Source organism: Patella vulgata, chromosome 4 (assembly GCF_932274485.2).
Source record: "Patella vulgata chromosome 4, xgPatVulg1.2, whole genome shotgun sequence".
Classification (NCBI taxonomy): Eukaryota; Metazoa; Mollusca; class Gastropoda; family Patellidae; genus Patella; species Patella vulgata.
This window is the reverse complement of record NC_065882.2, coordinates 57605759-57623458: the sequence shown is the minus strand read 5'-3', so window position 1 is coordinate 57623458 and position 17700 is coordinate 57605759. Positions and strand designations below refer to the sequence as shown.

At 38.6% G+C, this 17700-nt stretch overlaps 1 protein-coding gene across 1 annotated transcript in view; it reads left to right on the top strand.

The window, feature by feature from the left end:
* LOC126818972 (QRFP-like peptide receptor) overlaps positions 1 to 17700 on the top strand; it is a 32625-nt gene that overhangs the window by 11992 nt on the left and 2933 nt on the right. The window contains exons 2-3 of the mRNA XM_050546697.2: positions 11450 to 11545; positions 11888 to 12588. Of these exons, the coding sequence (XP_050402654.1) occupies positions 11450 to 11545; positions 11888 to 12588 (797 nt within the window). The remainder of the gene's footprint in view (positions 1 to 11449; positions 11546 to 11887; positions 12589 to 17700) is intronic.

The following is a 17700-nucleotide window of genomic DNA, read 5'->3' as shown; positions in this document are numbered from 1 at the left end:
ACGCACCAATAGCTACCGCATGGAATGCAGGTGATGCTTGGGATCATCATGGGGGTCCAACCCAAGATTTGCACGACTCTGACTTTGAATGTTACAGTCATTGTGGCATTGAATTCCAGGGTGGAAACATCAGTTTAATTGTTTTAGTGACCAGAAAACAAATTTTGATATGCGTCCGCTTACCCAAAATGAAAGGTTACGTGCCCTTGGCATGCTACAGATCGGCACAACACAGGCGGTTGTGGCGCGGACGATGAATGTTTCTCAGTCTGTCATAAGCAGGCTATGGTCCAGATACCGTGATACACAATCTGTACAGGACAGACCACGCTCAGGTCGACCAAGGGCGACAACTCAAGCCCAGGATCGATTTATCCGTACCTTGGCCTTGCGAAATCGTGTCATCACAGCAAATCAGATCAGCGCTCGTCTTCAAACAGACACTGGTGTGAGAGTGAGTGGCCAGACGATTCGGAATCGACTGCATAGGGGTCACCTTCACGCCCGACGTCCTCGCGTGATCCCTTGTTTGAGAGATCATCACATTCAGGCAAGACGTCGTTGGTGTAGGGATCGTCAACACTGGGATAATCGACGCTGGAGCAATGTGATGTTTTCAGATGAGTCAAGGTTCACTGTTGATTTTTTGGACAGACGTAGGAGGGTGTGGCGTCGTCGAAACGAGCGCTTCCAAGACGTTAACCTCATCAGACATGATCGATTTGGGGGTGGTTCTGTTATGGTGTGGGGAGGCATCACTGTTGCTGGAAGAACGGCTTTACATGTTGTTGCAGGGCGTGTTACAGGCCAGTACTACCGGGACAACATCTTGGCAGTCCATGTTGTGCCGTTCGCACGACGTCATGGCCGCCGTTTCATCTTCCAGGATGACAACGCAAGATGTCACAGGGCCAGGATCGTTACAGGTTACCTCCAACAACAGAACATCACCACATTACCTTGGCCAGCACTGAGTTCCGACCTCTCCCCCATCGAGCATGTCTGGGACATGCTTGGACAGAGGTTACGTCAACGTCAACAACGTCCTGCCAATGTCCAAGAACTTGCTGCTGCGTTGCAACAGGAATGGGACAATCTGGACCAAAATGACCTTAGACGTCTCATTAGGAGTATGCCACGTCGGATCAATGCTTGTTTGGCAAACAGAGGAGGATTTACCCGTTACTGACTTGGTTGTGATGCTGTGGTAACTTTGCTGTTTGACCCCGGGTATCATTTTACCCTTATAATGGTCAGTCTGTGCCTTACTTAGTCTAACGATCATTTGGAATAAATCGATGAATGTGAACTTCATTTCATTTTGTCATTTGTTTCTTCGTCAGTTTCATTAGGTGACTTTAATAACACTTAAAAATCAAATATCCCCTACTTTTTTTGAATAGTATATGACTAACATAACTAACGAGTATCATTGCTTATTATTATGAATCATCAGCAAATTTACATGCGGGATATAGGTCATAATACTGGTGGTTGTGTCAGATACATGTATCTCATTTACACTAGAATCGAACTGTTAACACAATTCCTCCATAATTCGTGTGACTCTTTGGTAAGTCAACCCTAACACATGTGACATAATGAAATACTTAAATCACCAAATGAACCTCTTCATTATTGTTTTTACTTCGTAAGCCTACCAAATGGTTAGGAGACCAATGTGTTGGCATCCGAAACCACAATATCAAGATATTCGAATAAAGACAAAGGAGACGATTTACTGTACCTTTAGATCTAGCATGGCCTTAAACTGATTCGTATGGTGATAACTTGGAACATTTTTTATAACCTGTAATTGAAAGATATGTATGGATATATTTAAATTGTAATGGGTGTCCAATGTCGAAACATTACAAGACACAGTTGACTTGCAACCTGGACCCCAGGTCGTATCCTAAGTAGTAGTGCTAGGACATCCCAATTCTTCACCTGATCTCACTGATCATTTCTCTATGAATTTGAAATTAAGTTCTGAATTTAAGGTACCGGTATTGTTATTAATTCATAATTTACCATCGTGTTATTAACTAATAGGTGGGCAGGCAAGGAAACATGTCAACTATAAGCATACCTGTCACTAGTTATATGGTTTGTAAATGTTTTATCCATAATCTCAGCACTATATTGATGGTCGATTTTTGATTGGGGTTCATCATGGACGCCCTCGGGATTTGTCCATAGCTGTGAAACTCTGGACGGTAGAGGGATTACATGGAATCTATGCCAGGGGTAATAACTCTTCGAATAATTGCGAATAATTGACAGGCGATGCTGAATTGCGATACTGGTACTGTGGGTATTTAAATAAGCACATCAAGTTTGCGTGACCACATTGAATTGGGCGAAAGAACAGTAACGGCGTCAATGTACAACCATAATTCTGTGTAAAAAAAAAAACCAAAACAATATTTCGATTTAACATGGTTTGATGAAATCGTTGTTCATGTGAGATACTGTTGCAAATTTTGAGACAAACTATATGTCAAGAGGCTGAACTGTCAATTATAACGTGCTTCAAGGAGTTTAAATTGCGAACGAATTTGGGTGAACGATATTTATTCCAAATCAATTACATTTATGTGGGAATTCTAATGACATTTTATAGCTATTAGGACCTTTGAAATGGCTGTACGCCAAATATGGTATGGAAAAGCCTTTGTTCTCTTTTTATCAGAAATTACTTGACTTTTCTGTCAGAGATTGATAGAACTAAGGCATTCAATTAATTTTTGCATGCAACTTTACACAACTATATATGTATATCTCTAACAGATCACCTTGGTTCTCTCTCTCTCTTGCTTGGTTCAAGCAACACAGCTATTTTCTGTTCTTATCAGTTAGAGGCAGATTTTCAATACTTCAAAGATCATCTTTTAATTTGGGTTTTAGTGAATAACAATGTTATTGTCTTGGTTATCGTCATTTTAATTTTGGCGACCTCAGCATCTAATGTAGTGAACTATCTAAATGTGGGCTCTGAAAGTCGTGAACGTGTTGCCGATATGCATTATTTTATTCCCCTCATGGTCGTGAATATGTTTTCCAATTCTGCTGGGGTTTTTTCATTCGGAACCTCTTTGTTACATTAAAGCGCCAACTTTCAGATTCTGTTTATACTGCCTGGTACTGAAATTTCAATTTCATTCAATCTATCAGAAGTATCATTAACGTAAATTGGCGTCATTAGAACACTTAATGGACTGTCATTATGTAATCATTCACAGAAAATGTCAACACGATAGTTTAATATCTCTCCTAGTGATGATGAATGAATTCCCTTCATTACAAACGGTTGTTGTTTACCCTTTATCTTAAAAGCAATAATTTAGGCACACAAGTAATTTTGTGAAGAAAGTCGCGGTATTGACTCTGGTATTGGCCGACAACGTTCCTCAGGATTTTTCAGTGTGGCTCTAGTCGTGTAGGACGTAGAACCTGGTCGTTCAGGTGGGATTAAAAACGGACGTTCCGTGTACAAGTTAGCGTGCACGTAAAACACCACTGCCTGTTGGAATTTGATGCAGAGTAAGTAGGCGGAAACGCTGGTGTCTCGGCAAAATTTCCCTCATAGTACACTGCACGGAGTATGTCTGTTTTTGTTATCCCGGTTTGTGCAGAAAAGTAGGACGCTAAACCTTTTATTTATTTTGTGAAATGTAACAACAAATCACAAGCCTTGATAGTGGAGAATAGGTGTTATTTTGTGGATTTCTGCAATAATTGTCTTCAATTCATTAGTCTGGGTTTTTCGGTGGGGTGTTCCCACTTAGCCGGCAGGCTTTGATGTCAAATTTTGCCGCTAATCCAGAGTTAATCCTAGAACAATGGTGTTATAAACTATAGTCCATATCTTTTTTAAGACTAAAACTGTATTGATTTTAACAAATTTAACTTTTATTAAATAACATTAACTAGCTTACATATATAAAAATATATTGATTTTAACAAATTTAATATTTATTAAATAACATTAAATGACTTACACATATAAAAATGCATTACAATTTACACATTTAACTTTTATTAAATAGCATTATATAATTTATAAATAAATGCCTTACAACATAACAATCATTTTACAACCCCACTAAATAGGAAATATTTGTTCCATACCGATTTACACTTAAAGAGCCATTTAATAACTGTGTTTTCAAATGTTCAATTCTTGTATCAAGTTGTCGATATTTCTTAACTCGAGGCCTTTTTGTAACACCAAATAATATCTGTGAAATGGTGATTTCGACATAGGATTGTTCTTGTTTTATTAAGTTAATGAAATTGTAAATATAAGGATGGCATGCTGTCATGTTATTCAACTTAGAATGCCAACCTTCTACGTGGTTGGTAGTACGGGGCCCTGTTGTAACGCTGAACACTAGTGAACAGTTCTTGAGTGACTACTTTTAAACAGACTATAGTTTTAAGATCAATCAAAGGATTAACAGTCTGCCGGTTAAGTGGGAACACACCTTTTCGGTTGTGCTATGCCCATTTGAAGTAATCTAGGTTTTAATGCTTGATTGAAAATGAATGTTGAATAAATCGAATGTTTTAGATCAATATGTGTTTTGATTGTGTTTAGTCAGGTGTTAAATCGTTGTGGAAATATTTTAAAAATATAGAAGACATCACTTTACTCTTATGCTCATACAATAATAGCCACGATGACAAATAGTGCGATTTAAACGTTAACGTAAAGGATTGGAATAACGCAATTTAAATCCAATATGACACAACTAAATGCCCCAATAAACATAGAATATTAAATATAAAAGCATTGTGTTTGCAGACAAAACCAACTAACCACTAATAATTTGATAAAGGGAAAGCTGTAGATATTTGCACGATGATTATTTTTCTACATGAGATTACATGCTATTGCCTTTCTGAAAGGAGCTAAACCTCTAGTATATGGAATCCGAATATTCTGTTTCTGAGATACAATTAAAATTTTAATTAATTAAAAATTACAATATATATATTTTTTTTAAACATTGAATGCAAAACACGTTATATACAGTATAAACCTTGATATGGGCTTTTAGACTCGCATACTTTAGGGTTTCAAAGAATAGAATCTGTGCCCTTCAAATTCAACATTCATGTACTGCATGAAGAGCTGTTCAGTAGATTACAGGACAGTCGAATTTTAGCCATGGTTTTTCCAATATGACTATCATTAAAGGACAATATTGGTGCCAGTCATTATCACATATGTGATAGAGCTGGTTAAACACATCCCAAATATAATTTTAACACAAAGATCATGGCTACGATAGCTGCTGAGTAATTCAGTTTTCCAGAATCGGAAGTGACGAACGCCAAAGGAAAACACAGGTTATCTCTCTATATAACTGACTGATGTGACGAGTGATAACGGATATACGGGCGAATTTCTGCTCACTAATAATTCATTCAAAGACCAAAAGTTGTTGTATGAGATTGTGAGAGGATATCTGACAATTCATAAAAAGAATTGATTGCAACAGATCCTTATCCCTAAATTCTTATGAGAAATATATTAAGGCTACAAATTTTAATGGATGAGCACCTGTAGAGTATTAGAAGTAAGAACACGGGTATCCCGTGATTTGTATTTAACTGTCACTACTGTAAATAAATCTTCAACTGAACACATTAAGATAAGATGCTGGTAGTCTGTAGCTCTTCGATAATAGCTTGTATTGTGGCCATAATGTCAAGTGTCTTAAAATAAACTTTGTATGCAGCTAGAGATGCCAAATAAACTGTCATTATGATAAAAATCCCTAGCGACCACTAAACAAAGAATGTTTTTTTACAATGATTAATTTACGCTCTAGAGGCCTGGTTTTCTGTAAAGGGACATGGCAAAGATTATTCTGCTAGTCCTAAAGCGGAATATGTCGAAATGTTGAGTAAAGCTACGATTTATTATTAGGTACATTACAGCATCTTTGATTATCTGGCTGGTCATGGCAAAAGATTATTGACATACCGGAAGTGAATATATAAATATAGAATTCTAACCATCCTGCAGAGGTCAAATCAGGAAATCTCGGATTCGGCCCTCAGTGTTGGTCGAGACGGTTAATCGGGAATTTTTGGCGTGGTTTCCCCTGACAGGCAACAGTGACTAGTCTTTCGGATGGGATAATAAAGAACAGTGGTCCTGTGTACACATTGACAGTTGAAAATAGAAATAATAGTAGGCCATAGTGCCGCTGTTCGCGCAAAATTTCCCTCGTAGCACATTGTATGGTGTACGCCCGTCTTCCTTACCCCAGTCGGTGCAGAAAAGTAGGACTTTAAACTCCATTTATTTAATTTTCTATTACCAGCAAATCCGCATTTTCTGTATTTCGTGATGCTAGAGGTTACGGTTATAGCTCGGATTGATTTAAAACATGGATAATTGTAAAAGTGTCTTCTTATACATCAATATTGAATACTTTAACTCTATCGTGAAAATACATAACACGCCACAAATTGTTTTTTTTTTTTAAAGCACGAATGCAAACAGTAACGACGGATAAAGGTTTAATTACTGATTTCATTACGGAATAGAGTACATTTCCTGGCTGAGATATATTTAAACTTGCACGGCTTCTTGACTATCGCGTGTTTCATAAACGAATTCCATTAACGTCCTTTTTATTTCAGAGAGAGAGAGAGAGAGAGAGAGAAGAGAGAGAGAGAGAGATGGGATTTAACGTCCACTCGACATAAACTAGGTCATTTCGGAACTACATGTAACATATGGTATTAATTTTATTTCAATAATTTGTTTGTGCGTAGGGGTCTTTAGCAGTGGGAGGAAACCGGAGAACCCGGAGAAAACCCATGAGGTTGGATAGGCGACCCTACTCATTTTTATTTCAGTAAAACATAATTAACTTATTTAAATGTATAGACGAAAATTTTGTAAAAATGTAATAGTTTCAAGTAATTGAAACAGGGCTCGTATCACTTGATGGTTCATTTCTTGTCTGGGTGGCAGGAATTTGGCTTTTTTATCTGGGCACTTCCAGTTTGCCAATCAGAACACCAATAACAATTATTCTGTATATTTCTAAAACAAACGGTATATGCTTATTTCGTGAGACCATTACTGTATCGGGGGGTTGGATGGCCGAATGGTTAGCACGTGCGTGCTATATCATAAGGCCTGTCATTGAGTCAGCTGGCGTGGTTTCGAATCCCCGGTTGTACGTGACAAGGAGTAAGGTTGCCTGTCCAACCTCGTGGGTTTTCTCCGGGTCCTCCGGTTTCCTCCCACTGCTAAAGACCCCTACGCGCAAGCGAATTATTGAAATAAAATTAAACCATATGTTAGTCCCGAAATGACATAGTTTGTGTCGAGTGGACGTTAAACCCCATTTTTTTTTCTCTCTCTCATAACTGTATCGGTGTTCTGATTGGCTTATATTACACCAAGCTATCTGTTTCTTGTGGACACCAGGGTTCGCACGTTTGTGCGTGCGAGAGATTCATAGGGTGCCAATTGGCAGCATAAGATGGAAACGTATTCTTCTCGCCGATTTTCATATAACCATAACAGTAAAAACGAATAATGCAGTAGTCTATCGAAATTTTAAATTTTATGAATTGTTGCCCTTGTCAGCGAAATCGCGTATGCGTTTTATAACGTGCTGTGCTGTTTTAGCGATTCACAGCGGAACGGGAATTGTATCTGGGTGGCGGTGGGACACACCTCTGGTGCATTCAACATCCACATCTATCATTAGAAACGTAAATACCTACAAGTTGGTAATTAAAGCAACCTAACCACATTAAAGTTACAACATAGTAATCAATAATCCATCCTCTCCTACCATACTTCATCCAGTTCATTAACCCTCTTTAACTATGTATGTATATATATCGAACAGCAAAAGAAACGTGAGAATTAAAACTCCTTGACGATAACATAGAATCAAATACGGATAGCAAAACACCAATTACTTTATTATGTAGATACATGCAACAATGAAACAGTTGCACCCCCGTGTGTATCGTTGATCTGTATACAGTTTATACTTTGCCTCTAATCGCCTTTAGAAGCCCCCGGCGACTTCGGGAAAAGGCGTTTCTTTTGCTATACGGCCATATACATGTTCAATATATGTTGTCCATTAGCTCAGCTGTCGTGGGTTTAGAAAGTCTAAGTTAATGGAAAGAAACGAAGACATTAGAATGACAAATTAAGAGTAAGCGTGACTGATTTGATAATGTACCTGATGAGAATATGAGCTGATGAAGTGACCTCAAGATTATGAAACAATTCTCCAAGATAATTAAATAGTTCGATGCATTTAATTTTTGACTCGGTTTGATTTGGTTTTAGTTTTTTTGTTTTAGAAAAAAACAACCCAACATAACCTAACCTAACCGTTGACAATTAGTTTGCAAGTAAAGAGGTAGGCCTGCATGCATAATACTGAATCTATGTTTTCCTTTTGCTTTCGGAGCTATGATCTCTGTGTTAAAATTATATTTGGAAGGTGTTTAACCAATATTATCCTTCAAAGTGATATAGCCTCGGTATTGACACCTAACGTATCTATTCGCTTCCCTGTTTTTTTTTGGTTTTTTTCTTATACTAGATATTTTATAATGGCCAAAAATTATTTGGAACGTGTTTAAGAGTGTTTAAGAGCGTGTCCACGAGAGCACTATGCAGAGGGTAATGATCCTTCTGTGAGATGGGTTAGTACCCAGATAGATCCCCACAAAATATTAGTTTGATTCAGTTGATACCATAACCTAGCAAATTGGAAAACTATTTGTTTAATAGAAAAATTCTAAAATGGGCTATTATGGTACTAAATTTGGATAATCTGTTATTCGGACAATAATTGATTTAGACAGATGAAATTTTGGGTATTAGTACGACCACCCAGGCTCCTTCTACACACATAGTTTAAGTTTAAGTTTTACTGCCAATGATATCTTGGTACTGGGCAGATACCCAACTCTCTCTGAAAATTGAATTTAATGAAAACTAAAGTTTGAGAGGCAATAGCTCGTTCTTGACAGGGTAAAGTTGATTGTTACCCATAACTAGCAACCTCCCTACTAACAAAATAAAGAATGAAAATGACCGATATAGGCATAATACAAAAAGGAGAAATAAATTAAAACTACCAATAAATTAGGATGAAATGTTCCGTTTATCAATACCCCAGATGAAGAATATGTATGGACATCTTTACAAGTTTAATATATTCAATTTAATCATTAGCAAGGTTGATTAAGAATCGAGAGGGAGACAAAATTTGGGTTTAACGTCCACTGGACACAAACAAGGTCATTTTGGGACGAACATATAGTGATGCGTATGTTTGGACACCTTTACAAACTTCATATATTCCATTCAGTCGTCATCAAGGATGATTTTGACTAGAGAGTGAGAAATGAGGTTTAAGGTCCACTCGACACAAACTAATCTGTGAGGTTGGACAGACAACACTAGACCATTTTACCTACAAGCTTGTAATGGAAACCACGCTTAGACCACTTTTGACTTAACCAAGTGACCAGTTTCACGAATGTCCAATGAAGTTTACACAGAATACATCTTATATGAATATGATATAATAATGAAATGAAACATATTTCAGCTCTCGGTTAAAAGATCACTACGTTGTCAATAGCTGTGGGAAGTTCGCAGCAGCATTTCCTGTGCGTTCTCGTGGCTGGAAATGTTCCGTGGAGAACCGGACATCCGATCCGCGATAGAAGCATATGAGCTAACTCTACGATCACAAACTGTTACGTCGCCCGTGGCTTGCAGAAATTGAAGTGTTTCTGAGGGGTGTACATGTTGGCTCGTGTAACAGGTTGTAAGGACGGGATGATTGTAGATGATCCAGTGGCATTGAGCATATGTACACATATATAAAGATGTTTAAAAGTATGACATTGTTCGACGGGTGCGTCTTTTCACTGTCGACTATCTTTAAATGACCGCTGATTATCAGATTTTCTTCCATGATTGGTTACTTGAACGTGCCAAATAGGTTATTTTGGTCGAACATATTTTAGGAATTAGACCGCACTTATTCCCATCTGTATTTAGAAGCCGATCAGTGTATAGAAACATTTGGAAGTTTTAATGGAGAGTTATTGAAAATCGGGAGACAACATACATTACATATTGAAATCTCCTGAAGGAGAAGATGACATATATAAGCCAAAAATATCATTACAAAAATGAGATCCCAACACTAAGAACATATGAAGGCGGGTTAGAACCTAAGTAAGTGAATACTTCTCTTCGAACATAGCTATATGCCGGCGGTTGGCATGTGCAGTAAGAATTATCCTGGATTGTCTAGAGTGCCATACATCCTGTTGTGAGGTATGTCATCTTCCCCTTCAGAGATTTCAATATGGAAATCATGATGGTCTGCTAAAGACTTATAGATATTTTTTCTTGTAATTCTTCTTAAACGAGAATGTTGATTATAGATACAGATCTTAACAACCGCGGTTTGATCACTGCAAAATTATTCACAACTTATTACCTTCCCTTCGACTATCCAGCGACCGTGAAAGTCCGATTTTGTCACGAAAACGTTATGATTTATGTCCAAAATACCCTATTTGACAGGCATGTTCAAATTAAAAACGAAACATAATAGTAATGGTGATGATCTCTGGTCATTTGAAAATAATCGTTTGTCATTGGAGAAAAGGCGGTGGATTGGTTAGAATGTGCTGATATAAAAGCTTGCCATGCCATCCCATACTTCTATACATTTCCCTGCTACTAACTACAGAATACAAATGAGAATAATCGTTGTCTCATTCTGAAAAATTATACACCAGTTACGCCCCTTCCCTACGATGACATCTGTAAAATTACCACTTTAAGATAACTCACAGAAGATTCCACACGATTCATTCATTCCCAAACGACAGCAAGATTTTAAGTCGACACTTGGCCCATCATACCTGACCAATATCAAAATTTTAGGGTCACAACATTTCGAGTAGGAGCGTTTTGAATTTTGGGTAAAAATTTGGTTAAAATATGGAAAATTTGACCAAAAACAACAATTTCCAGTATTACCCAAAGTTGTCATTTAAATTAATTTTTTTTCACGACATCGCGTAACTTCTGTCGCCTAGACCAAGTATGGGTTATCGTTTTGGTTATTTTTTCGTTTTTCTTTTCAATTTGTGCATGTCCTCTCGCGGACTTGTTCTTAACCAGTTCCATCAAATATGTGATATTTGGCTGACACCAATATTGTCCTTTAAAACATAGCTTTGGAAAGAGAACCATGATCTGAATACTGTGTATGAACATTAATCTATGGACTGAGTATTGCAAGATGCTCTGTCATCATAGAATTTCGTTACGGCAAACGCGTGGAGTTTGGGTTTTTAATAATTTTTTTGTTTTGTTTTATAATCTTATACGACTACGATTGTATTTCAGTATCATTGGTCTGTATTCCGATGACAGCTGCTCAAAGAGTTTATAAGTTGTGGATTTATGGGGACGTTTTGTGTCGAGCAACGCCTTACCTTCAAGGTTAGTAAAAAAAACTTGTCAAAACGTTAATCCCCTGAAATTAGATTGCTTATGGATATTTACAATCAACGCGATATCAGGCTTACCAACCTCCCACCCAGCTCGACCCACACCACCAAACACCAGCAAATGAAGTTTAAAACAGGTTTTGACGTTTTGAATTAAACATACATCAGTCTGTAAAAATAAAACCCCAAATCTAATTACAGAGAACACCAAAGTTCGATTTGTTTCCAATTATAAACAGTCATAATGGTATCATTTTTAGAGCAGGGCATATTTTGCTGTGTGAGGTCATGTCATTTAAAACTTATTTCATACTTCAAATGTTCTATTTTGCAGGCATCGCCGTATCTGCAAGTACTTTTACAATAACAGCTATGAGCCTCGACCGTTGTTTAGCTATAAGACATCCTGTGTCATTCCGGAGATTGAGAACTACGAAAACTGTTCGGATACTTATTTTGTTTGTGTGGCTTATTTCTCTTATCATCATGGTGCCTATTTTATTAGTGAGAAGAACTGTCACGGACGAAATATTACCTGGGGCCAAATTTACCTACTGTATAGAGGTTTGGACATCGCAATTACATAGACAGGCTTACGACATCTTTATTTTATTTATTGTGTATGTGTGTCCGGGCGTCTTGATTGCTACATGCTACACCCTCATGGGTCAAAGGTTATGGGTACCAGATAAGCAACTAAATAGAGACTGGCATAACAAAGCAACGTTAAAAGATGGCGGCAATAAACACATCACTTCCGGTAGACGGAGATTGGCCAAGATGTGTATCGCTGTTGCTGTTATGTTTGCGGTGTGCTGGTTACCTTACTACATCGTAAATACATACCTGAATTTTAAAAATGATATTGTTGCGGCCAATATAGTTCATTTCATGCTGTTGGTGGGACATTTTCACAGTGCCACCAATCCTGTACTGTACTGTTTTCTACATAAAACTTTCAGGCGTTACCTTAAAAGGTTTTTAGCTTCCTGTTTTAAAATCAAGCTAGGAGAACATTCCCGACTACTTAGTAAGGTAGGTTATTTAATGTCATAGTTTTATTGGAAATATCCAGAAGATAAATACTTTTTTGTGGGAAGTGTTTGATTTAGGCACTACATTTCTACCCTTTAACGTTTTGAAAACCCGGTGAAAGATAGGTGGTTTCCCTAGGCATCAACGTACAGGAAATGAAATGAAATGGAGTTTAACGTCCTACTGTTTTGCTCCTAACCTGGGCTAATGAAGACGGGCATACGCCATACAGTGTGCTATGAGGGAAATTTTGCCCGGACAGCGGCACTACGGCCTACTCTTATATCGAATTCCAACTGCCAAGGGATCTTTTACGTTCACGCCAATGTGTACACGGGACCTCGGTTTTTCGTCCCATCCGAACGACTAGACAGCTTTCCTTGTCTGCCCCTCCGTTCGCATCACTGACAAGGGAGAACCACGCCGGAAAATCTGGATGAACTTTCTCGGCCAATGCATCAACGTACAGGAGGGCCACACTACATCCAAAACAAAACCAACAAGACTAACCTGCGGACAAAACAAACTACTTAGACATTGCAAGAAATATATGCAACAAATATCAAATCAGGTGATGGATCCGGGGGCCAGCCGTAAGCGTCCACTGCGCTGTACAGTCCAGCGTCTTTAATGATAAAGACTTCACTCAAAATTAAAAAAAGGAAAATGATTTACAAGAAAGACGTCTCTTGAATGGTTATAGTCTGCCAAATGACGCCATGAGTTTGAACGTCAAACAATTTTAACAATAAGTTAAGTGGCGATAATCCGGATAGAATCTCGGAAAGCGCTACAAATATAATAAAGTGTAATGAACAAACAGGCGGAAAATTAAAAAAATAAATTAGTAATAATAAATAAAACGTTGAAAACCTCCCAATGTTCGAACATTCTACACGGTTTAACAAAATGACCGGGCAAATAAACGTTGCCAAGCAACACATTTGCTAATAAGGGTCCAATAGCTTACTTGTCTTGGGTGCTGACAATCAAGGCCACACCACTGTCCAAATCTATTATTATTTATTCTAGTTCAAACATCTAAGTGCCAATACTGTTATTTATTCAAACCACGCCACGCCACGCCAGATCTATTAAATGTTATAATTTCTTCTAGTTTAAACATCTATTATTTTTTATGCCAATGTGCACATGTTAAATGCAATTATTAATTACTAGCAGGATACCCGGCTTCGCTCGGGGGGTCATAAATCCGAAACCGGAAGTGGTAGACTAACGCCACCTGGCCTATGTCGCTCCACGGTCCGAGCTACCCCTATACCCCAAATTTCAGACTCGGGGCAGACCTAGTGTAGCCGCCAACCCCGAACAGACCGACTTCGCTCGGGGGTCATAACTCCGAAACCGGAAGTGGTAGACTAACGCCACCTGGCCTATGTTACTCTCAGGTCCGAGCTACCCCTATACCCCAAATTTCAGACTCGGGGCAGACCTAGTGTAGCTGCCAACCCCGAACAGACCGGCTTCGCTTGGGGGTCATAACTCAGAAACCGGAAGTGGTAGACTAACGCCACCTGGTCTATGTTACTTTCCAGTCCGAGCTAACCCTATACCCCAAATTTCAGACTCGGGGCAGATGTAGCCGCCAACCCCGAACAGACAGACTTCGCTCGGGGGTCATAACTCCGAAACCGGAAGTGGTAGACTAACGCCACCTGGTCTATGTTACTTCCCGGTTCGAGCTACCCCTATACCCCAAATTTCAGACTCGGGGCAGACCTAGTGTAGCCGCCAACCCCGAACAGACCGGCTTCGCTCGGGGGTCATAACTCCGAAACCGGAAGTGGTAGACTAACGCCACCTGGCCTATGTTACTCCCCGGTCCAAGCTACCCCTATACCCCAAATTTCAGACTTGGGGCAGACCTAGTGTAGCCGCCAACCCCGAACAGACAGACAAACAGACAGACAGACAGACAGACAGACAAACGACAGTCACAAATATATATATAGATTGTTTAAACAACTACGTGAGGTCCCGTGTATACATTGGAATGCACGTAAAAGATCCCTTGGCAGTTGGAATTCGATATAAGAGTAGGCGATGGTGCCGCTGCCCGGGCAAAATTTCCCTCATAGCACACTGTATGGCGTATGCCCGTCTTCATTAGCCCAGTTTAGGAGCAGAACAGTAGGACGTTAAACACCATTTCATTTCATTTCATTAAAACAACTACGTATTATATACTCTTCAAAAAAAGTAGAGGATATTCAGAAACAATACAAAACTGCGGAAATGCACTGCTGTTTTTTATTAGAGGTAACCAACAATCCAATTGCCTACACATGAAGATAAACAGTTCATATGGGCGGCTTATCTGACGGCCCCATTTCACTCGCAAAGAGATACACCGTCAAAAGTGAAAATGGACGTTTTTGATTTTTGTCTTAATAATGAGTAATTGCTCCAGCAATCCTCAGACATTCAGCAATTCGTCGTGGCATGCCCCTAATCAATCGTCGAATCACGATTTGGGGCATTCTGACCCACTCCTCTTGCAGTGCTACGGCCAATTCTTCCAGTGTTGTCGGTTGACGTTGACGTCGATAACACGTCTCCCCGATCAAATTAAACGTAACACACTAAAGGAAAGATACGCTAAACAGTAAATCTTATGCAAGAACCGATAGGAAAGCAAACATGGATAGATAAACCAGCACGCGGCAGTTTTCATGAACTCTTCCTTGAAGTGTCAAATTTGAAAATGAACCCCTCCCACGTGTATGGCGCTATTTCGTGTCGCATGTGCAGCTCAGTTATTCTGTTGGGGCGATAAATTTTTCATCTGTGAACATAGCATTTCAAATATCCATGACTATTTATCATATCGCAACCTGCATAGGTATTTGTATTTCAATATCCCCTACTTTTTTTTGAAGAGTATATAATACAATGTCATTACAGGAAAGAAATACAGTGACAACTGTTACATTATTAGGGTGAGAGAGGTCACGTTAGACAATAGGCTGACCGACTCCTGACCGATGTGTAGCCAACATCAATATGATATTGGTGAAATAATCTATCAATGACAGCTGATTCATTGTGTAGTTCTTTATTTTAATATATTAATATCAATAATATATGTATACGCATACTTTAATTAACTTATACCAAATCTAAGTTTAGTATAAATTGGCTGAGGTTGTTCAGACAAATCAGTGGAACTTAGAAACTCAACCGAGAAGGGTCTCTCGGTTTCGAGAAGACGGAGAACGCACAGACAGGCGTATGGACTCACCCGAGTTCAACCGCTGCCTTGGCAGAGAGGCGGAATGGTAGAGTTAACATATTTATGTACTTTAATTAACTTATACCAAATCTAAGTTTAGTATAAATTGGCTGAGGTTGTTCAGACAAATCAGTGGAACTTAGAAACTCAACCGAGAAGGGTCTCTCGGTTTCGAGAAGAAGGAGAACGCACAGACAGGCGTATGGACTCACCCGAGTTCAACCGCTGCCTTGGCAGAGAGGCGGAATGGTAGAGTTAACATATTTATGTACCGTCTTGATGAGTTCCTGTATATATTCTAAGTACCTGTATTGCTGTTGTAGTTATGTAGATGTGTTGTATTCTGTTCAGATGTAAATAAACCATATATTTATTAAACTAACCTCTGTTATCACTAAGAAAGTGTTACACAACTTCAATTCTTCTAACAATTTAGATTGGACTAAAATAGACACCTGCACCGACTGTCCTTACACAATCATCATCCCAATAAATAAATCAGTGTTAAACTTAGTAATGTGACGTAAATAATTATATCGCATGGCGTAAATGTATATGTAACCAAGGTTATACCAATAATAATTCACTTATTAAGAAATATATTGAAATTTAAAGCGGGTATCACCAAGATTACAGGGGCATATTTATACCAAATTCCAAAATTCCAAAATACAACCCAAATGATTTATTCAAAATGTTTTGGGTTTTTTTCGAGCCAATTTTGCGTGACAAAAAGCAGAGTCGCCTGTCCAATCTCGTAGGTTTTCTCCCACTGCTAAAGACCCCTACACGCAACCGAATTATTGAAATAAAATTGAACCGTATGTTGGTCCCGAAATGACCTAGCTTGTGTCGGTGAACGTTAACTCCCCCCCCCTCTCTCTCTCTCTCTCTCTCTCTCTCTCTCTCCCTCTCTCTCTCTGGGCAAAAGATATAACACGTAACTACATAGTCTGACAATATTCCTGAGTCACCCGAATTTCCATTTAACAAGAGAATGTTATTAATTTGTGACAGGTATCTATATATATATATATAGTGGCATGTTTACATAATCTATTTAATGTAACAATGGCCGTGTTCCAGGTAATTATAATGATAAAACAACTAGACTCCATGTAAATAATTCTTATCAATGCTTGTCAAATACTTGGTGCCGTTATGGAATTTTAGTGTAATTGAAATAGAATTAGTCTGTACTTGAAATGTTGCCAGACTATTTAGTCACGTGTATATCTTTTGCCCGGGGGAATTCGTAATTGCGCATGTGGATCTTTAGCAGTAGGAGGAAACCGGGCGGCCCATGTGATAGGGGTCTCTAGCGGCAGGGGGAAACCATATGACAGGCGATCCCACACCTTGGAATAACCAACGGTTGCCAGGCAAGATAAGCCCTCGTTTTGCAAGAGATGGATAGAGAATAAACTAAAAACAAAAGGCGATTTTTCGTACAATCAGGGGTCATAATCCAGGAAGTTATGGTCTGAAATGCGCAAATATCGAAATAGACTGAGATATTTAGGATATAAAGATATATTTTAAGTTTCACCAAAATCGGACAGAAATTGTGACTTCTAGTTCTAGAGAGTCCACAACCTGTATTACATACATTTACACCATTTGCGTACAAGGAGACTCCATTTTGTCAGGCAGTTTCGGTCCGATTTTCACAAAATTCGAACGCAACCGTCATTAGGGTGTAACGGTGATATTTAAACGCTTTTTAAAATCGGATAAAAATATCAAGGGCCATAATATAGGAAGTTACGATCCGATATGCGCGAATATCGACAGGAACCAAGATCGTTGGGTTATAAACATGTATTTCAGGTTTCATCAAAATTGGATCAAAATTGTGA